Source organism: Schistocerca piceifrons, chromosome 9 (genome assembly GCF_021461385.2).
Source record: "Schistocerca piceifrons isolate TAMUIC-IGC-003096 chromosome 9, iqSchPice1.1, whole genome shotgun sequence".
In the NCBI taxonomy this organism is placed as follows: Eukaryota; Metazoa; Arthropoda; class Insecta; order Orthoptera; family Acrididae; genus Schistocerca; species Schistocerca piceifrons.
The window spans coordinates 87,457,763-87,481,770 of NC_060146.1; the positions used below are offsets into that span (position 1 = coordinate 87,457,763).

The 24,008-nt window shown below is 42.0% G+C and overlaps 1 protein-coding gene across 1 annotated transcript in view; it reads right to left on the minus strand.

Moving 5' to 3' along the window:
• Window positions 1-4,317: 4,317 nt before the first annotated feature.
• The window catches only part of LOC124716722 (galactoside alpha-(1,2)-fucosyltransferase 2-like), a 188,992-nt gene continuing 169,301 nt past the window's right edge, over window positions 4,318-24,008 (minus strand). Inside the window, exon 5 of the mRNA XM_047243264.1 lies at window positions 4,318-5,022. Coding sequence (XP_047099220.1) covers window positions 4,786-5,022 — 237 coding nt within the window. The 3' untranslated portion in view covers window positions 4,318-4,785. The remainder of the gene's footprint in view (window positions 5,023-24,008) is intronic.

Below are 24,008 nucleotides of genomic sequence, written 5' to 3' on the forward strand. Positions count from 1 at the left end.
CTCGGCCACAGCGGCCGGCGGAAAAATGTAAGTTAATGCGGATGACTAGGAAGGAAAAAAAAACCTGTAATGTTCGGATACAGCATTAGTAATTGACTGCTTCACAGAGTCAAGTCTCTTAAATATCTGGACGTAACATTGCAAAGCGATATGAAATAGAATGAGCATATGAGAAGTGTGGTAGGAAAGTCGAATGGTTGACTTCGATTTATCCTGAGTACTGCTCGGGTGTTTGGGATCCGTGCCAGGTCGGATTGAAGGAGGATAACGAAGCTATTCAGAGACGGGCTGCTGGATTTCCTACCAGTAGATCCCAAGTGCTATGTAGATGCTACAGGGACTTCCTGGAAGGAAGGCGACGGTCGTTTCGAGAAACGCTATTGAGAGAAAAAAAAAAAAAGAAATTATAAACCGGCATTTGAAGCTGACTGCCAAGCGATTCTATTGCCGCCAACGTACATGACACGAACATAAGGCAAGAGAAACTAGGGATCATACGGAGGCATATAGGCAGTCGTTTTTCCGTCGCTCCATTTGCGAGTGGAACACCAAAGCAAATGGATACTAGTGGTACAGGGTAAACTCTGCCACGCACCGTACGGTGGCTTGCGGAGAATCTACGTAGATGCAGATGTGCTCCAAACGTACATTCCCAGAAATTTCTTCCTCAAATTAAGGAATATGTTTGACACTAGTAGACTTCTCTGGATCAGGAACGGTCTTCTTGCCAGTGCTAGTCTGCTTTTCATGTCCTCCTTGCTCCGTCCATCATGGGCTATTTTGCTGTGTAGGTAATAGAATTGCTTAACTACGCCTACTTCGTGATCCCCAATTCCGATCTTAATTTTCTCACTTTCTCTTTTCTCCTGTTTCTTATTACTTTCGTCTTTTTTTCGGTTTACTTTCAGTCCGTATTCTGCACTCATTAGACTGTTTATTTCATTCAACAGATCCTGTAATTATTCACTAACGATAGCAATATTAGCAGCATATCATTATTATCCTTTCACACTAATTTTTAGTGGTATATCAAGCGAAATTTCTGCCTGGATGGAGGATTTATTGGCGATTAGAACGCATCTTGTTATGTTGAGTGGAAAGTCACCGACAGATATAGAGGTAATATCAGGTGTACTTCAGGGAAGTGTGTTGCCACCGTTGCTGTTCATGTTCTTCCAGGCAATATTAACAGCAACCTCAGATCTTTTGGAGAGCATACAGTTGTCTATAACGAATTACCGTCTGAAAAATACTGCACAAGTATTCAGTCAGATCAAGATAAGATTTCAAAGTTGTACTAAAACTGGAAACTTGATTGCAATGTGAGGAATGTAAAATTCACAACACAAAAAAACGTATTAACCTGTGATCTCAGTGTCAATGATTCAATGTTCGAATCGATCGACTTACACAATACCTTGTTGCAACAATTTGTAGGAAAATGAAATGGGTATATCACATAGACTTAGCTGTAGGTAAAGCAGGTAGCAGAGTTAGATGTATTGGCAGAATACGAGGGAAATGCAATGAGTGTACAAAGAAAATAGTTTACAAATCATTCATGTGACTCACCCAATAACATTGCTCGAGCGTGTAACAGGGGATATTGAACGTATACAGAGAAGGGCAGTACAAGTGGTCACAGGTTTGTTTGACTCTTCGGAGAGTGTCACAGTGACGGTGAAGTAACTGAAATGGCAGAACTTGAAGATAGATGGAAAATATTGCGAGTGAGGCTGCTAACAATGTTTACAGAATGACCTTTAGATATTTATTTATTTACTTATCGTATGGTTTTTAGCACAATATTATACATAATAAAGACAACAACGCTTGTACCAGGTATCTAAATTTTTTATATAATCAATTTCGTCTTCCGCTGCCACCAGTAAATCGTCAAAAGCAGCGCGACAGGCCCCTTTGGAACATTCCGAAGCTGTGTTTGCCTGGCTGCTCCACAGTCGAATTTTGGACGTGGAGCCTTACTCCATCTAAGTAGAGTGTCCATTCTTTTGCCATGACTGGCGTGTATTCCGTTAAACGCCGTCAATGTTTTGAGCGATCTGTCATGGGCGGGGGGTTTCTTCCTTATCTGGGCAAGTCCTGGCAATGTGGAGGACCGGCATCTGTCCATTCTCACGTGTCTATTAAGTCGAACTTTGACGCGTGTCTTTCGATGGCTGTTTTCGTGGATGGTTTTCTTGGTCGAAGCCAGTTTCTTTCTAGGATAACCACATGGTGATGCATAGGGAGTTACGGATTGCCTTCTATGCTCTTAAAGTCGTGGAGTGGAGCGGCTTTTTGTGGTTCAGTACGGACAGTCATTGACACGGGTTGATCTTAGTGCACCGCTGCTAATAATCATTATATTGTTCAGCAGAGAAGTTCAGCGAGAAGTTGTGTGCGCGCGCCGTTGAGCCATACGGGAGCAGCACATTCCGCAGCAGAGTAAAGCAGCCCAAGTGTTAAAGTGGACAGGGTTTCAGCGTCGGAGCTGCGGGTTGGTTCGCACAGCTTATGTGGGATGTTATTCCTAGTCCGTATCTTCGCAGCGGTGTTTTCCAGTTGCTTGTTACAGGAAAGCGTCCGGTCCAATGAAACCCATAGGTATTCTTGGTGCTGATTTTGGTGAAGCAGTCTGTCACCAAAATAGACCTGGTGCTGGGTATTAGCAGCTCTATTCTACAGATGAAAGCAAGCCGCTCCTGTCTTGGCGAGGTTTCGTTTCATTCTACACCTCCGAAAGTATTTTCCCTTTACCGCCAGATCAACTGTTAAGATGGCTTTCGTTTATTCAAAATTTCGATGACCCACTGCCAGCACCCAGTCATCGGCGTATGCAAACTCATGAGATCCAGTTTTAGGCATATCGGAGGAGTACACACTAAACAGGAGTGGGGTGAGGATGGATCCCTGAGGTAGTCCATCATTTAACGTCTTTGAAGAGCTTCTCCTGTTGTTCAGTACGACCCTCAATGACCTACTAGCATGCTATTAATAATCTAAACTGCTTTCTTACATGGAATTATTTGAATGAGTTTGTTTAGAAGCTTGAGGTCATTAACTGCTGAGGAGTAAAATGAAATTTTCTGAGGGATGAAAACAAGAGGGTTCAGTGACGTTTTGGTTACAGAACTAAGTTATTTTTAAAAGATCTTTACTATTATAACTATTTTAAGGCTAACACTGTAAAAATCCTCACTGCTTGGTGTTCCACAGCTTACAGATTCTTATTAAGCGACATCTTCTGTACACCATTAACTGCTCTAGAAATGTTTATTTAACAAAACCAGTTTTCCTGTTTATAACCCATCATAAGTGGCTTTATGTGCCACTGCATTACAGCAGCGACAGGGGCGTCACATAATACGATAGGACCTGAAATCTGTCCTATTATATACTATTGAGGTTGTCATATAAAATCTTAGGCAGCGACGATACTTGATAACGTCTGGCGTAACTGTCACATAGAGTAAACATGTCTACTCAGTCCTTGATAACTTGTTTACTCAGTTCTTGGCAATGTTTGAGATAACTGTCATATGGAGTAAACATGCTTGTTCTGTATGACAGTTCTACATCTACATCTACGTATATACTCCTCTAGCCTCCAAGCGGTGGGTGACAGAGGGCACAATTGGCGCCAAAGTCATATTTCTTTTCTACTCGCGGATCGCACTAGGGATACACGACTGTCTGAACGCCTCAGTACGAGCTCTAATTTCCCATATCTTTGAATGGTGATCAATGAGCGATCTAAAAGCTGGTGGTAATAATACACGGTCTATATCCTCAGCGAAGATCAGATTTCGGAATTTAGTGAGTAGCCCCTTCCGTTTTACGCGTCGTCTATCTGCAAGTGTATCCCACTTCAAACTTTCTATGAGATTTGTAACGCTCTCACGATGGCTAAATGTACCAGTAACAGTTGAGCCAAACGTTTCAACAGTTGTCACTGTCTAAGATTTGGCAACAGTAACACACGTGACAACCTGTATACTATGTGACAGATTTCAGTACCTACCGTATTAACTTAAACACATGTCACTGTCATAAAGATACATAATCTGCCACTGATAATGTGGGTACAAACCAGAAAACCGGTTTTTGCAAATAACCATTTCTAGTGCGCCTCATGCTGTACAGATTGGTTCAAATGGCTCTGAGGACTATGGGACTCAACTTCTGAGGTCATCAGTCCCCTAGAACTTAGAACTACTTAAACCTAACTAACCTAAGGACATCACACACATCCATGTCCGAGGCGAGATTCGAACCTGCGAGCGTAGTGGTCCCGCAGTTCCAGACTGTAGCGCCTACAACCGCACGGCCACTCCGGCCGGCTGCTGTACAGAAAATATTTAATAAACTGTAATACTTATTACATAAGTTACAAGTAATGACTGTCTTTTTTTTTTTCAAATACTAGTATTAACGCCTGACAACGTGGTGGTGGTTATAGCTTGCGAAACAACTGTATGAAATTCTTCCTCTCGTAGTCCATCCACTATACAATACTTTGTACTTTGTTGTAGGCATGTATGATAATGAAATTGAAACGTTGTCAATCCAAAAAGGTTCGAGAATGGATTCGTAATAAAAGTTGAGAAAAGTTAAGATGGCGTCTTCAATGCTTCACATGTTCTACAGTCTCCTCTCACTTGCGAGCTACGCACAGAACAGTACACTATTAGTGATGTCATCGTTTGGGATGAGACAAACAGGAGGCGCTGTGGGAAGATGAACCAGTGACTTCATCCTTCGGGATGGAGCGAGTAGCTGGCGCTATGGAATGAGGCGCCAGTGAGGGACCAGTGATGTCATCATCTGAGCGGCAGGCAGTGGGTGGGCGCCGTGACGGGCTGTGTCGTACATGATGGTCCGGCCGCCAGACAGGATGGCCGCGGTCAGCCCGAAGGTGCCGTAGGCCATGATGAGGTGCTGGCACGAGGACAGAAGGCACAAGTCGTCCGCAGGCCTCTCCGATGACATCAAGAACCCCACGCTGGCGGCCGCATCTGCCTGGGACAGAACAGTACCCGACTGCATAAATCACAACAGCAACTCAGACGAAGTAGAACATCAGTTGCTGATTACCAACCTTAACCTAATAACTTATTTAACTCAATCTCAAACTTTACAAGAAGCAGAGTTATATCTGTCTACAGTTCGTTGTTCGATATTTGTACAGTGGGGTGATAAAAGTCACGGGATAGCTGTATGGACATATACAGATGGCGGTAGTATCGAGTACATAAACTATAAGAGGGCAGTGCATTGGCGGAGCTGTCGTTTGTACTCAGGTGATTCATGTGAAGAAGTTCCCATCATGATCAGTTAGGGAATTCAATATTCCGAGATCCACAGTGTCAAGAGTGTGTCGAGAAAGGAAACGTTAGCGACAGCCCCAGACATTTGCACAAGCCCCGCCCATTTACCCCCCTCCACACCTATCCCCCGCCACACCAACCAAGAGCGCATCAATATGATCTTTGGTAGTCCTCGTCGCTGTCGTGTTTTTGTTCGTCGTTTTTTGTTTTACAGCGGTTGTTCATACTAGCAGTGTTGTGCTATTAGTACTTCTTAACAGTTTGTGTAATACTGTCAAAATGAAACATAGATATGCACTCTCAATAAAGTTATCATACACAAGGTACCTAATCTTGACTGTTGTGGCTAACTGCTGTCAAAACTGATATCCAACAGACATTAAAGTACGATAAGATGTGTTGGAAAGACACTGACGAAATTATGTACATATGTTTAACAATAGTCAGCTCGAAAGCTCTCAAACACTAAAAAAGAACTCAAAGTAATCTCGTGTCTGCTATAAGCAAGCAGTCATAAGAGTTCACAAGTAAAAATTCACCCATTACACAGGCAAATATTAATGAAGAATGGCACTGTATAAATATCTGACTGCTTGCATTACGCACTTCTACATTATCCCACTCTTATATTCTTTATTCTTAATGAGGTAATCAGAAACAAGCCAAGACATCGAATTTGCCTTGTTTATGCACAACATTGACTTTAGACAATCGAGATAATGGACAGCATCCTTGGCGATACCACCAATTAATATTTCCCAACAGAATTTCTTACACTACGCGAGGTGACGGAAATTTGCGCTCACTGCAGTTAACAAATATCAGATTCCTTGATATAGTGCAGATGAATTCTCATGAAATAAAAAAAGACAGTGTGGATACCATTTTCATTTTTCATTCTTATTCATGATTTTTCAACTCGCATATTCAATGAACATATTTCTAATTCTTTTCACAATGGCACCGGAAAAACTGTATTTCGTACTAACTACTGATTTTCTCCCTTCTTATGACTGGCAGATCTGTGATACGAAAAACTTTAATGTTGGAACATGCGGCAGACCATGGGCGGAGCTTAGGATATGGATTGGTGTGGGGGGTGGGGGGGGGGGGGAGTGATTGGGCGGGACTTGTGCACCGTCCGGGTCTGTCGCTAACGTTACGTTGTCGAGAATACCAAATTTCAGGCATTACCTCTCACCACGAGCTTTACTTAACGTCCGAGAGCAGCAGTGTTTGCGTAGAGTTGTTAGTGCTAACAGACAAGTAGAACTGCGTGAAACACGGCATCGCCTGCAGCACATCTCCTCGACTCGTGACCATATCAGCTGGGCCCTAGAGGACCGGAAAGCAGTAGCCTCATCAGATAAGTCTCAATTTCTGTTGGTTAGAGATGATGGCAGGGTTCGAGTGTGGCACAGACCCCACGAAGCCAGGGACCCAAGTTGTCAACAAGGCACTGTACAAGCTGTGCTGGCTCCATAGTGGTGTGCACTGTGTTTATATTTGAATGGACTGGGTCCTCTGGTCCAACTGAATATATCATTGACTGAAAATGGTTATGTTCGGCTATTCTGAGACCATTTTCAATCATTCAACGACGAAATTTTTATGGGTGACATTGTACAGTGATACTGGGCCACAATTGATCGCGATTGGTTTGAAGAATATTCTGGACAGTTGGAGAGAAAGTTTAGGCCACTAAGATTTCCCGACATGAATCCCATCGAAGTTTTATGGCACACAATCGAGAGGTCAGTTCGTGTACAAAATCATGCACTGGAAACGCTTTCGGAACTATGGACGGTTATAGAGGCAACATCGTTCTATATTCCAGAATGAGATTTTCACTCTGCAGCGGAGTGTGCGCTGATATGAAACTTCCTGGCAGATTAAAACTGTGTGCCGGACCGAGATTCGAACTCGGGACCTTTGCCTGCAAGGTTCGCAGGAGAGCTTCTGTAAAGTTTGGAATGTAGGAGACGAGATACTGGCAGAAGTAAAGCTGTGAGGATGGAGCGTGAGTCGGCCTTGGGTAGCTCAGTTGGTAGAGCATTTGCCCGCGAAAGGCAAAGGTCCCGAGTTCAAGTCTCGGTCCGGCACACAGTTTTAATCTGCCAGGAAGTTTCATCGTTCTATATTCTTTCTAGGGACTTCCAACGACTTGTTGAGTCCACCCCACGTCGAATTGCTGCACCAGTCTGGGCAAAAGGAGGTCCGACACGATATTGGGAGCTATCCCATGGCTTTTGTCACCTCGGCGTATGTGGTTCAAATATTTCGGTTCACCACCACAAAGCTGCACACGTCATACTGAAGCACAGTTAGGTATTAGTAGACCTCTTTGTTAAAACTATCAGTGACGTGAGCTACTTGTTCTAAGAGGAAGGAAGCGAAAATTTGGCGTCATGTGACTCGTGGTCACATACGGAAGGGAATTTTGTAGAATGGCCGCTTCTTGGGACAGAAAATTACTTCTAGGTCATTACGTTAAAAGTTGACAGAGGTATTATCAGTCCCACTCCTCGTGTGAAACCGATCTTGTCAGGAAACTTAACAGAGACAAATTCTTCTGGTGAAACTGCGGAAGGGGCGTGTGTATGACGTAAATTGTATGGGAAGCAGATTCTCTGAAGTTATTTAATTTCCTTTTTTTTAAAATTTGTTTCATTTATTGCATATTTAGTTACCTTTTGCTTAGCATTAAAAAGAAGGTTGTACATTTTGCAATTATTCCTTGTTCTAAGCAAATATTGGTTATTAAACAAAAATGGAACAATGACATAGAAAGAAAAATTTAATCAATTAACAGTATCGGAGGATGTTAAAGAAGAATGTTTGTTGAAACTGAAGCAAGTTTGAAGATGACAGGGAAGACAAAGATAAGCTGTAGATTACCACCAAAGGCTAGTGGAGTATAGCGGGATATCTCGGAAGGACATCAAGCCAAGCACCGATTGCTGGTTCTTGGTGTTACTATGCTGTTTGGCTATGTACAATGTTCAAGTTTTACGTGACTCTACGTACAATAACCTGCCACTGCTTAAGTATTAGGTGACCTGGCCAACGACTTCGTCATCATCATCGTCTGTGTTCCTGCTTGAGCCAGTTTTACCATCTTCCTCTGAAGATCCTCCTGACAATCACGTTGATTGTCTGTTGCGTCCTGGTGGCTGGTTCTCATGGCAGGTCTATTTTGTCGTAATTTTTTACTGAAGAAGCAGGGCCTTTCAGACCGAGTTTGTCCTACCGTCGATTTCTTTCCATGATATTTCGTCTCTAATCGCATTGTACCAGTACTCGTCTGTGTGCACTAGTCGTCTGGCGTTAGTGTGCTCTGGGGAGCCTTTCACCCCACAAGTAGAGCCTACATTATTCTCTTTCACTGGACGCATATGGCGTAAATGCTTCCGTTAAGGTCTATGTCCGATCACGCCTTTGCTTGGGTCTATATACACAGAAATTTGGATTACACTGAGAACGTAAGTACATTGTGCAAGAAGGCCTCAGAATCTCTTGAGTCCTACATAAATATTAAAATTTCTTCCCTCTTGACCTGAAAAAGAAACTTGTACAAACAATTATACTTCATCTATTGATTACAGTGATGACTGTGAAATATAATACCTCACACAACCTACGAATTTTTTGAAACCTCCAGTGTATGCAGTACTCTTACTACATTTACACACAGACATTTCTTTCTTTTTGAAAATAACTGTAAGCTTGCCCATTTTACCCTATAATGTAGGATGCCTCCTTGGCCACGAGGAAATTTTTTGGGATGGCCTACGGTTGTGCGTCTGAGGTATAACTTTTGAGATTCAGCTTCATTGAGGTTCTAATATGTATACCACAAAGGTCTGTATCGACCTTGTCTAAAATCATAGTAAGTGTTAGCACAACTTATATTATTAGGCATAAATACATATTCTCTGTACGCTTCTCTAATCTGTTGAATCAATTGCTCCACGTTAGGTTCGTAGTACCACAGTTCTTCCAATACAATAACAGCTGCTGACGAATTAATTTTGTTTCCATAAAATGTCCTTGCAAGAACGTCAATTCGTGCATCCGTATCAGGAACCAGGAGAGCAAGCCGGAGATTGTCAGGATAGTGTCTGATGTGGTCCCAATTTTCTTAAAAACGTAACAACGCCGGCATGAGCTGCCACAATACTCCTTTATTTAAAATGCTATGTTACCCTTACTCTTACATAATGTTAGTGTTACAATATTCTTAGCCATCATAGAAACGTGTTTAACTTCTGACTGAACATTATCATTAGCTTTTGTTTCGCTACCACTTACAAGAACACCAATATAAAATGGATTAGTGTGAAAAACAGTATTTCTGACACCACATTCCTTCTCAGTACTTGTCCAATAACTCACACTACTAACAGGGACGGATTTCTGTGGATGGTTATACGTCACAAAGCGACATGAATTTTTGCCAGTATACCTTCTCCAAGGTACACCTGTCGAATCAAGCCTTGTATACTAAATTTCCCTAGCTTGTTACTAACAAACAACTTAATCTTCTCCATATTACCTTGTTCTTCAAAGAACTTCTTATCCAATGTTAGTCGTTCAACCCTAGCATTAATGCAATATACAGGGTGTCCCAGCTATCTTGTCCACCCAAAATATCTCTGGAACAATAACAGCTATTGGAAAACGACTTTCACCGGTATCAATGTAGGGCTGGGGCCCATGAATGTACATATTTGGAAACATTCTAAAACGAAAGCATATGTGTTTTTAACACAAATTTATGTTTTTTTAAATGGACCTCCTATATTTTTTCTTCAGCAATCCATAACGTGACAAAGCACATACACAATGGCGTTGATTGCATCGCAATATTCCCATTACATCCCGAGATATTGAGACGCGAAGTTGACGCTTGAAACACCCGACATGCGCTGCTAGCGTACGTCCTGAGGCTCAGGCGTGATCCCCATGCTGCCCGTAATCGCGATGTGATACATGCGTATTCACACTTCCATACTTATCAAAAGGTCCGAAACGAATAATACGGTCTGCTGCCATCCTGAATTAACGTCGTACATTCCAGCAGGTATTTATCCCATAGGCTAGGGGTGATGCGGTTCTGTAACATATCTGTGTACCGCAACGTTAGTCACAAAGTTAACTTCGCTTATCGTTAATCCGTTACTAAAAAGGTAATGCCGTTCAACGTTAAAACTTTACTTTACTGTGGATCTAGTGCAAGTGACAGTTAATCATTCACTCGTAATAGTAAAGTTCATGTTGATGGTTTTAGTGAAACGAGCAAGTGGACTAAAAGTTTTACCGTTGTTTAAGTAAAAATGTTTTGATTTGGGAAGTTCAGGAAGGACATAGAAGATGAATGTAAACATGTTTAACCAATTAGTTTTATTATCACATAAGTGTCAATGTTATGTTTATCTAATGCGTTAAATGACAAATTGTTGCAAACAAATGTTTCTTAACATAACTGGGTAAAGTGGCACTTTGTAGAAACTTCCACTGTGATACCAGCACTACATACTAAACATAGCGTTCACATCTCATGCTCAAAGTGATGCCCATTGGCTTGCATACATAGGGTCACTCTGCGGATGAAGGATGCCCTACTTCGTGCTACTGTTTCCTCTTTGATGGCTGTACAAGCATTAATAATGCGTTGCTTCATTTCCTCTGGTGTTGTTGGTTCATGTTGGTAAACAGCATCCTTCACTGCTCCCCAAAGAAAATAATCCAGCGGTGTAAGGTCCGGAGATCGGGCAGGCCACCTAACTGGGCCACCTCGTCCAATCCACCTACCAGGGAGCTTACGGTTCAGAAGTCGTCGTGCTCGTAAGGCGTTATGTGCAGGGCATCCGTCATGCTGATACCACATGACCATTCTCCGGTTCAGAGGTACGGTGTCAAAGAGAACAGGAAGATTGTGTCGTATAAATTTGGAGTATTGTCTGCCATTTTGGATGCCATTTATAAAGAAAGGTCCGATAATGGTAGCTCCAATAATCCCACACAAAACATTAACTTTCCACGGACGTTGATGCTCTACCTGACGGAGCCATTTTGGATTGTCTGCGGACCAATAATGCATATTCCTCATAATGACCTTAGGGAATTTAAATCAAACCTTTTTTTTTTGTTGAGATTTTCACATCCATTCTAGAGTCATGCAACCCCATTCCCTTACATGACTTTCCAACCAACTCCTAGAAGCTAGAGATGTGCTACGTCCACAGTATTTTAGTCAGCCAGTAAGTCTTATATCTATGCCAAGTTTGATTGAAGTTAATTCACACTTACTGATTGTGGTGATGCGTCTGTTCTTGAGCTCAGTATGTCAGATAAGGATTATATGTTCCCACTTCATAAAATAAAAGTGAATTGGGGTATTTAACCAATGTAACACACAGAATTATTCACAATCACATGAATTAATGTTTCCAGACAGACGCAAAAATATCGGGACGTAAACTCAGTGGTTCATTTTTTGCTCCTTCCTCAGTGATATAAGGTGTCTGCTGGGAGCGCAAAAACTCTCCTCAAACAGACAGGGAACATCAAATTTAAAAAAAAGTAATCGAACATGGAGATGGCCAGTGTCAATAATTAACTACAACGCAGGGAATCAGACAAGGGTGTGACATGTCTCCAACTGTTTTGAAGATCTACACTGGGGAAGTGGACAGGGCTTGGAAACAAAATAGCACATACGGCATAAAGATTAACAAGGAGAACCGCTTTGAAACGGTATTCCACGCTTACGACGCGTGGTGAAGGGGTGCCGGCATGGTAGCCCAGTGTGTTCGGTCAGAGGCTTAGCTGCCCTCTGTAATAAAAAAACTGAGTTAATGGAGCAACGAACAAGCGTCATGAGACGTCCGCTCCAAACGAATACAACGATCATTAACGAACAAAAACAACACAAGGAGCTTTTACAGAACTTTCAAACAAAGGTTATCAAGATACAAAGCACCCACCCTCCAATTTCGAGATGTAAATGGGACCATCGCTCACAACAACACGGAAAACTGCAAAATACTAGCAGGCTACTTTGAGAAACTCTTGAATTGTGAACCCATCCTTGAAAAATTTGAATCCATTCCAAACAACCGTGAGAAGCCGGATTCAGAACAACCGACGACTGAAGAACTACAGAAGGTCATCTCAGAACTTAAAAACAACAAGGCGTCCGGAGAAAATCAAATAGTGGCCGAACTATGGAAAAAGGCTGACAAAAATGCAGTTACATCCCTAAAATGTGTTTTCGATCAAATCTGGAAAGAAGAAGAGATCCCCGCAGAATGGAGAACAGCTCTCATCCACCCCAACAATTACAGAGGAATATCACTGCTGGATATAACGTACAAGATTCTTTCTAAAGTCCTTTTGAACAGGGCAGAGCCGCAATTGGATCCGCAAATCGGGGAATACCAGGGAGGATTTAGAAAGGGTAGATCATGTTCGGAACAAATACTAAACCTCAAAAACATCATGGCTTACCAAAAATCAAGGGCAAAGACATACGTAATCTCCTTCATTGATTTCAAAAAAGCATATGACTCGATTGATAGAGAATCTCTGTTATCAGTCCTGGAAGAAATGGGTTTGGATAAGAAAACAACTAATATTATAAAAGCGACCCTTACGAATACATTTTCGAAAGTTAAATTTATGGGCGAACTATCGGAACCCTTTGAAATAAAAACGGGAGTGCGACAGGGCGATGGGCTCTCACCGTTGCTGTTCAATTGTGCTCTTGAGAAAGTAGTCAGAGAATGGAACACAAATATTAAGAGTGGTATAAGACTGGGTTGCAAAAAGAAGAACCTTAAAGTAAATTGCATTGCTTTTGCAGATGATATGGCCCTGTTTGCTGAAACAATGGAAGAAGCACGGGAGCAAATCCTTGAACTAAAGAAACAAGCAGCTAAAATTGGTCTTCACATCTCCTCTGAAAAAACTAAGATATTGACAAACATCAAGCACTCATCTAAATACCTCAAAGTTCAAGAACAGAAGATTGAAATAGTAAAAGAATTCAAATATCTCGGAGAATGGATTACTTGGAATGCTGGGGAAAGCAAAGCAATGGAATCCAGAAAAAATAAACTTGAATTGGCCTTCCAACTAACAAACAATACATACAACAAAAAATCCCTTTCATGGGGGTCCAAAATTACACATTACAAGACAGTGATTAAGCCAGAAGCACTGTATGCAGCAGAAACACTTAACATGAATTTCAAAGGCCAAATGGAGAAACTTGAGATAAAGGAAAGAAAAATTTTAAGAAAAATCATTGGGCCAAAATTTCAAGACAATAAGATTATATACATTAAAAATGAAACTCTCTACAAGAAAATTGAAAAACTTTCAGATTCTATGCGAAAAAGGAGAATAAATTTTTATGGTCATCTTCTCAGAATGAATTCCAACAGATTAACTAAACAAATCTTTGACTTCTTCCGTAACCGAAAAACGAAGCCCAGCTGGTTTAAAGAAACTGAGAAAGACCTAGTGGAATTAAATATTTCAGAAAATTCACTTATTGATCGAACTGCTAAATTAATTACTAAAGATGAAAACATAAGGTTCCAAGACAAATCCACACAAAAGTCCAAATCCTTCATTTCGGAAGAAGAGAGGAGAAGAAGATCAGAAAGAATGAAGAAATACTGGGCCCTAAGAAAAGAACAACGCACAAAGAAATGATTGATCCAGCGTACCCCAAAGAGGGTGAAACGAAAGAAGAAGAACAAAATGAGATGAAAAAAAGGACAGCGTCGCTGGCTAGTAATCAAACTGTCGTCGGTCCAGATTAGAAACCTGCCACCGCTCAAATTTTTAATAAAAAATCATCAACATTGGCACGGCATAAAAAGACAGCCTCATTCTGCCAACGGCCTTGTCAAAGAGCGCAGAGGAGCGGACAGAGGTTCAGGGCACTCTCTTGTCCTTGGGTTTCGAAACTGCCCCTAAAGACGGAAAAATCAGCAATGATTAACGGCATGATGCTTCAAAAGGCGATGATGATGTCTGGTTTTGGGGCGCTTAACTGCGCGGTCATCAGCACTCGTACGAAGTTCCAATTTTTACACAGTACAATTTTTTTGCACAGTCCAATCTAGCTACCGTCACGAATGATAACGATGATGATGATTATGTTGAGGAAGACAACACAGACACCCCGTCCGGCAGTCGAAGCCGGGACCCTGTGATCCAGAGGGAGCACCGTTAACCACGAGACCACGAACTGCTGACTTCAGAAGGCAATGGAAACCACTGCATTGAAGATACATAATGTGTAACAGGAAAAGTGTCATGACGATCGCTCCATTGGCAAAAGATTTTGGAATAGTCCCCATTCGGATCTCCGAGAGGATACTGCCAAGGGGGAAGTTACAATCAGAAAAAGGTTTAATAACCAACGAAGGGATAACGTTCTATGGTTGGGGTGTGGAAGGTCTGAAGTTTGAACGTGGTAAGGAAGCTAGAAAATCTGAATATGGTAACGCTAAGCTTCAATCTAGACATACTGAAGGTCAGTGAAGTGAAATGGAAAGAAGACAAGGATTTATGGTCAGGTATGTATAGGGTAATATCAACAGCAGCAGAAAATGTTATGACAGGAGAGATACTGGCAGAAGTAAAGCTGTGAGGACCGGGCGTGAGTCGTGCTTCGCTAGCTCAGATGGTAGAGCACTTCCCGAGTTCGAGTCTCGGTCGGGCACACAGTTTTAATCTGCCAGGAAGTTTCATATCAGCACACACTCCACTGCAGAGTGGAAACCTCATTGAGAAGAAGATTCGCTATGAATAGGAATGTAGGGCAGAGAGTGAGTTACTGTGCACAGTTCAGTGATAGGGTAGTCCTCATTAGAATCGACAGTAAATCAACGCCGACAACCATAGTTCAGGTATGCGTGCTTACGTCGCAAGCTGAAGATCAAGAGACAGAGAAAGTGTATGAGAACGCTGAAAGACTACTTCAGTACGTAACGAGAGACGAAAATCTAATACCCATGGGGGACTGGAATGCAGTTGTACAGGAAGGAGTAGAAGGAGGGGCTACGGGAGAATACGGGCTTGGTACTAGAAGTGAGAGAGGATAAAGGCTAATTGAGTTCTACAATAAATTTACTAACAGCAAATACTTTGTCAGCAATGGCAAGAAGAGGAGGTATACTTGGGAAAGGCTGAGAGATACGAGAAGATTTCAGTTACATCACATCATGATCAGGCAGAGATTCCAAAATCAGATAGAGGAGGGTAAGACGTTCCCAGGAGCAGATATAGACACAGATCACAGTTTAGTAACGACCGCTCGGCTAATCCCGCGCGGCAGTAACGATGAAAAGTTGGCTGAAGTTTAAGAGACTAATCAGGAAGAATCAATATGCAAAAAAGTGGGATACAGAAGTAGTAAGTTCTCTACGGATATAGATACTGTGATACAAAACAGCTCAGTGGGCAATTCAATTGAAGAGGAATGGACATCTCTAGAAAGGGTAATCTCTGAAGTCGGGAAGAGAAACGTAAGTACAAAGATGGTAACTGCGAAGAAACCATGTGTAACGGAAGAAATACTTCAGCTGGTCGATGAAAGAATGAAATATAAAAATGTTCAGCGAAATTCAGGAATGCAGAAAAGGAAGTTGGTTAGTTGGTTACAAGTGCAGTAAATAGGAAGTGCAGGGAATCTAACACAAAATGGCAGTATGAAAAGCGTAAAGGAATGATTTTTGGAAGGACTTAATCAGCATATAGAAAATCAAGGGTGGCAACATTAAGAGTGCAACGAGAATTCCACTTTTAAAAGCAGAGGAGAGAGTGGAGAGGTGGAAAGAGGGGGAAGACTTTTCTGCTGTGATAAAAGAAGAAACAGGAGAAGTTATAGAAGAGACAAGGGATCCAGTATTATAATCAGAATTTAAAAGAGCTTTGGGAAACTTAAGATCAAATGAGGTGGGAGGTGTGGTGTCTGTACTGTAAGACCTTCAGTACACACACCATCAGATTATTTGACTTGTCACTCTAACGAAGTAGCTGAGTGTCAGCAATATGTCTCATGGTCTTACTGTGGCGTGTTTATCTTCTGCCGTTAGGTCAGATGATAGAAATGCCACTTGCGTGCTTAGAGGAGCAGACTGACAGTGACCAACTTTAAACAAAACTTGATTAATTTTCGCACACATTTATTAAAATGATAACCACATAAAATTACTTAACTTGATTCTGGATGCTGTTTACAATTGACAATCTGAAGTTCCTTTGGTCTCGGTACATTAATATTACTCTCACATATCTCTAATACTCGACAAAGTGTCTATACATTTATCTTCATGGCTACGTACAGGAATATGATAATCTTATTAGGCGCAGACTGAAACTTGACTATAGACTGGTGCAGACTAATAAGACTAATACAGAGTGACTAATCGGAGGTCTGTACACTCGCTATAATACCTTGCGCGTTCAGGTATCACTGCGCGAATGTGATCTGTGAGGAGAACAGGTTCTACGTTAGCAGCAATCTCATTGGCTGCATTACATATTAATACGCGGTTCGGCGTAAGCAGAATTTGGTCCGTCTCTAAGACAGCGCCATCTCGTAGTGCGGAGAGCGCTACGCCTGCGCTGTTGTGCTTAGCGGGGCATGCTCTATTGGGAAAGTTGTGTACGCGCTGAAAAAAATGGTTCAAATGGCTCTGAGCACTATGGGACTTAACATCTGGGGTCATCAGTCCCCTAGAACTTAGAACTACTTAAACCTAACTAACCTAAGGACATCACACACATCCATGCCCGAGGCAGGATTCAAACCTGCGACCGTAACAGTCGCGCGGTTCTGGACTGCGCACCTAGAACCGCTAGACTACCGCTGCCGGCTGTACGCGCTGACTGCGCGGAACTATGTACACAACAGGAGGAATAGATAACATTGTGTCATAATTTCTAAAATCATTGGGGGAAGTAGGAAGAGAATGGCTATTCACGTTGTTTTGTAGAATGTATGAGTCTGCCGATAAACCGTCAGAATTTCCGAAAAATATCATCTGCACAATTGAGAACACTGCAAGAGCTGACAAATACGAGAATTGTAGCACTATCAGACTAAAAGCTGATGCATCCAAGTTGCTCAAAAGAGTAATATACAGAAGAATGGAAAAGAAAATCGAGGCTGTGTAAGATGACGATCAGGTTGGCTTTAGGATAGGTAAAGGCACCAGAGAGGCAGTTCTGATGTCCTGGCTGGTAATGGAAGCAAGACAAGAAAAATCAAGAGCGCTCATAAGATTTGTCGACCTGAAAAAATGTTCAATAATGCAAAATGGTGCAAGATGTTCGAAATTATGAGGAAAATAGGGGTAGTCTGTAGAGAGAGAGAGAGAGAGAGAGAGAGAGAGAGAGAGAGGGACATGTAATATACAACATGTACAAAATCAAACAGACACAGGTCGAACATGTGTCGAAGGCCCAACGGTACCGCCCGTTCGTCGTGTGATTCTCAGCCGGATGTGGATGTGGAGGGGCGTGTGGTCAGCACACCGCTATCCCGGGCAACGTTGCCAGTTTCCATGGCCAGTGGCACCGCTTCTCAATGAAGCAACTCCTCAGTTGGTCTCATAAAAGCTGAGGCACCCCGCTCGCCAACAGCACTCTGTAGACTGGGATGATGACCCATCCAAGTGCTAGCCAATCCCGACAGCGTTTAATATCGGTGAAAAGACGGAAATGAGCGTTACGACTGCGCCAAGGTCATTGGCAAGATGTACAAGAGCCAAGAGGGAATAATAATAGTGGAAGACCAAGAACGCAATGTTCAGATTAAAAAGGGTGTAAGACAGGGATATAGTCCTTCGCCCCTAGTGTTCAACCTATACAGGGTGTTACAAAAAGGTACGGCCAAACTTTCAGGAAACATTCCTCACACACAAATAAAGAAAAGATGTTATGTGGACATGTGTCCGGAAACGCTTAATTTCCATGTTAGAGCTCATTTTAGTTTCTTCCACCTACGCTCAATGGAGCACGTTATCATGACTTCGTACGGGATACTGTGCTGCTAGAACATGTGCCTTTACAAGTACGACACAACACGTGGTTCATGCACGATGGAGCTCCTGCACATTTCAGTCGAAGTGTTCGTATGCTTCTCAACATCAGATTCGGTGACTGATGGATTGGTAGAGGCGGACCAATTCCATGGCCTCCACGCTCTCCTGACCTCAACCCTCTTGACTTTCATTTATGGGGGAAAGCTCTTGTCTACGCAACCCCGGTACCAAATGTAGAGACTCTTCGTGCTCGTGTTGTGGACGGCTGTGACACAACACGCCATTCTCCAGGGCTGCATCAGCGCATCAGGGATTCCATGCGACGGAGGGTGGATGCATGTATCCTCGCTAACGGAGAACATTTTGAACATTTCCTGTAACAAAGTGTTTGAAGTCACGCTGGTACGTCCTGTTGCTGTGTGTTTCCATTCCATGATTAATGTGATTTGAAGAGAAGTAATAAAATGAGCTCTAACATGGAAAGTAAGCGTTCCCGGACACATGTCCACATAACATATTTTCTCTCTTTGTGTGTCAGGAATGTTTCCTGAAAGTTTGGCCGTATCTTTTTGTAACACTCTGTATATCGAAGAAGCAATGACGGAAATAAAAGAAAGGGTGAAGAATCGAATTAAAATTCAACGTGAAAGAATACCGATGATAAGTTTCGCTGATGACATTGCTATCCTCAGTGAAAGCGAAGAAGAATTACGTAACTGCTGAATGGAATGAACAATCTAATGAGTACAGAATATGGACTGAGAGTAAATCGAAGAAAGTAATGAGAAGTAGCAGAAATGAGAACAGTGAGAAAAGTAACATCAGGACTGGTGATCACGTTGTAGATGAAGTTAAGGAATTCTGATACTTAGGCAGTCATAAACTCAAGACGGACAGGGCAAGGAGGACATAAAAAGCAGACTAGCACTGACAAAAAGGGCATTCCCGCCCAAGCGACGTCTACTAGTATCAGATATAGGTCTTAATCTGAGGAAGAAATTTCTGAGAATGTGCATTGGGCGGTGATGAAAAATGGACTGTCGGAAAACCGGAACCGAAGAGAGTAGAAGCATTCGATATGTGCTGCTACAGAAGAATGTTGAAAATTAGGTGGACTAGTGAGGTAAGGAATCAGGAGATTCTCCACATAATCAGCGAAGGATGGAATATGTGGAAAACACTGATAAGAAGAAGGGGGAAGGTGACAGGATATCGTTAAGACATGAGGGAATAACTTCCACGGTACTATAGGGAGCTGTAGAGGGTAAAAACTGTAGAGGAAGACAGAGATTAGAATAGATACAGCAAATAATTGAGGAGGTAGGTTGCAAGTGCTACTCTGAGAAGAAAAGGTTAGCACAGGAGAGGAATTCATAGCAGACCACATCAAACCAGCCGGGTGACTGATGACACAAAAAAAAAAAAAAAAAAAAAAAAAATAAAATGCGCATATGATCAAATCCTAGTCCAATAAAATAAAAACAATTTCAAAACGCCTATTTATCATCTTAGATTGTTTGCTTCTAAATTTAACAGGAACGTCTCCAGTAAACTATCGAAAGTTATGTCATTTAAGGCAAAGTCGTGTGTAATATCTGAAACTGTAACAGATAGTGCCGTTCTAGAACAGGTAAGCGAATTTCAGTTTCTACGTTTACATCAATATTTAGATGACTACTCTGCACCTCACACTTGAATTCCTGTCAGAGCGTTCATAGAACCAGCTTCTGATTATTTCTCCACAGTTTCACTCTCGAAAGATGTGCGGAAAAAGCGAAGCCTTAAAATTTTACGTGCGAGCACTAACTTTTCTTATTTTACACTGTCCAGTGACATCAATTTGACCACCGTTTATGTTTAACGCCAAAGTGCAATAATCACTCACAGACGACACATGGCAGCGCTAACAGTACATGCTTTAAGAGGTACGGCCACTTGTTCAGGAGAAGAGATGTGTTTTACAGTAGCGAAGAATAGCAATTGCTCATAGCTCTTGAGGTGTGCACTTCAGAGCCCTGCATATTTTTTCCTTATTGTGGTCCACACTAGCACTTCTCAAAGTGTGTCAATGGAGTAGTGGTTCACCCAGCATAGCACCAATAAAGGAGATTGCGGATGGAACATTAGTGTGGCGTATTATTGAGTTAAGCACATGTGCTGCCGAAATGTTGGATAACTGTTAATACATCTCTATAATACAGTACACACTTGTGTGGGAGGTATTTCATAATCTTCCAGGTGGATTGTGTTTCTTTTGTTCGACTGGAAGAGTTCCACTGTAGACTAGACATCTACAAAGGGCCATGTGGTTCTGTGCTGCGAACGGTGACGGTTCCATTCTGCCGGCGCCCACTGTAGGGTATGTCTAAACGTAACGAAAGAAGAAAGTCGTATTTTTTTTCCTTTTGTTCTGACGATAAACTTTGTTATCTTATAACAGCTCACTGTAAATTGTACAGAGTAATGATAACCAAGAAACATAACATCTGTTAAGTAGCAAATGAAAGTCGAGTATTGACTACCTACTGGTATAGTAGTAACTAAAGTACTGGAGGGTACTAGGAAAGGTCCTAGACCCGATGAAGGGAAACTCCTGACCTCCACGCGATAGAGAGTGGACAACGTCACTTCATGTGATGGCTAACGTAGACAGGGACCGAGGGATGACCGGGATAAGTCATCACCCCAGCATTCGCTGGACAGGTCACCCTCTTGCCCTGGAAATGAGAAATCATTTCCAAAGGCGGAAGAACTAGCTGATGGTCAAGGGCATAGGATGTGGAAGGCAACGGGAAAACACCACATTAAAGAACTACGGTTATCCCAAGCATCAGCAGTAAACCATGTCAGTATCTTCTGTAAAATTTTCCAGTCCCCCCAAACGTATCTCTGGGTGGGGTCTGCAAAGGATACAGGCAACGTGAAGGAAAAGGATCCCAATTTTAACATAGCCACTTGGAATGTGAGAACACTGCCTCAGTGTAGCAAGCTAGAAAATGTAAAACTTGGAATGGAACGACTGGAAATCGATACCCTAGGTATATCGGAGATGAGATGGCCCCACCCAGGTGATTTGTGGTCTGGAGAATACCGAGTCATTCACACCGGAACTGACCATGATAGACCAGGAATGGGAGGAGTTGGAATAATTTTGAGGAGAAACTATGGCTCACGTGTCAAGGGATATGTACAATATAGCTCTCGAATAATACTAGTCAAACTTGAAACTAAACCAAAGGACACTGTGGTAATACAAATATACATGCCAACATCCAAAGAATAAGATGCAGTCATTGACGAAATATACGAAGAAGTAAGTAATGCGATGAGAAATGTTAAGGGAGATGAAAACCTGATTGCCATGGGAGACTGGAACGCGATTGTGGGTGAAGAACCGGACGAAGGAATTGTTGGCAAATATGGACTTGGAAGAAGAAATGAAAGAGGAGATCGACGTCTTCGAGTTCTGCTCGAGGAACCAATTAGTAGTTGCAAACACTTTTCCATCATCACAAACGAAGAAGATACACATGGAAGGCATCTGGAGACCTGAGGAGACAACAGATTGATTACATTCTGGTTTTAGGAACCAGATAAAAGATTGCACCAGCTATCCATCTGCAGACGTAGGCAGTGATTATAACCTGGCCCTGATGAGAAGTTCACTGAGATTCAAACTTTTGAAGAAGAAGCCAGTAAAACTTAAATGGGTACTGGAAAAACTGAAAACTGAGGGACTGGCAAAGCGCTATGCTCATGAAACGGATAACTTAGCTAAGAATTTTCAACGTGGTGGACTAAATGAAGACTGGGATCAAATTAAATCTGGTATATACGAAGCAGCAGAAAAGATAGTTAGAAGAACGGAGCCCAAAAACAAGAGGAAATGGATTACAGCAGATATTATAGAAAACAGGAGATTATACAAAAATGCAACGATGATCAAGGAAAGGCTGAATACAGAAGACTAAGGAATTTAGTTAATAGAGAAGCTAGGAAAGCAAAAGAAAATTTTCTTGAAGAAATATGCAGAGAAATGGAAGAAAATATGCAAAACGGAATAACTGATTTAGCCTACAGAACAGCAAATCAATTTAAAAAAAAAAGTAAAACGATACTCCCAGGCACAATAGGAAATAAAGAGGGGAAAATGCTGTTTGGTGAAGACATGGTGAAGAGATGGAAAGAATACATAGAGGAGTTGTATGCCAGAACACCTCTTTCGGAGGAAGTAATAGGAAGAGAAGAGCAAGTAGTCGAAGATGACAAGGGAGATGACATTCTGCAAGAAGAATTTGACAGAGCTCTAAAAGAACTACGGGACAACAAAGCAACGGGTATTGATGACGCCCCTGCAGAACTAATAAAGAATGCTGGAGACAGGACTAAAATGATGCTACTTAAACTCATTAGGTCCATCTATAACACAGAAGAGATACCGACAGACTTCCAGAAATGTATCATTGTTCCTATACCAAAGAAGGCAGCACCGAACTCTAAGCCTAATATCACATGCATCAAAAATTCTCATAAAAGTAGTTCCGAAGAGAACTGAAGAGAAGGTGGAAAATATGCTGAGTGAAGATCAGTTTGGTTTCAGAAGGGGATCGGGAACAAGAGAGGTGATTCTGGCACTGAGACTCGTTATCGAAAAGCAATTACAGAAAAATAAACCATCTTACATTACCTTTGTAGACATGGAAAAGGCATTTGATAACGTTATCTGGCAAGAGATGTTCAGAGTGCTGAGGAAAAGTGGAATGAAGTACAAAGACATCCGTGTGATACTCAGTTTCTATGAGGTGGCAGTGATTAGGAACTGTCACCAGGAACAAGAAGCAAATATTAGAAAAGGGGTAAGGCAAGGATGTGCTCTCTCTCCTGTTGTATTCAATGCTTACATCCAGGAAGATATAGACCGAGTTCGAGAAACTATTGAGGTGGGGATCAAAATTAACGGGCAGAAGATAGACATGCTATGTTATACAGATGATATTGCTATAGCCATGGAGACAAACGAAGATCTAGAGGAAGTCCTCAGAACAATGGAAAAAATTCTATGCAATCAGTATGGAATGAGAATAAACAAGAAAAAGGCTAAAGCGATGGTATGCAGCGCAGGAGCAGAATATGTACCTCTGAGAATGAGAATTGGAAGAGAGGAGTTGGAATTTACTTACCTGGGAAGCAAAATCACAAGAAATGGTAGAAGCCGGAAAGAAATTGCGACCAGAATACAAAAGGCCGAAATTGCATCTAATCGGAGAAGGAACTTACTCACCAGCAACAACATCAGTCTGAAAATAAGCAAACGAATCATGAAAGGTTTCGTTTGGAGTGTGGCCCTATACGGATGTGAAACTTGGACGATTGGAAGAGAAGAGAGAAGACGGCTAGAGGCCCTGGAGATGTGGTGCTATAGAAGGATGATGAAGATCAACTGAAGAGACAAAGTAACAAATGAAGAGGTGCTTAGAAGAGCACAGGAAACCAGATCTCTGTGGGAGCACATCCAAACAAGAAGAGACAAACTTATCCTACGACACAACAACATCATTGGAACCATAGCAGAAGGAGCTACTGAGGAAAGGAATCGGCGAGGGTGACC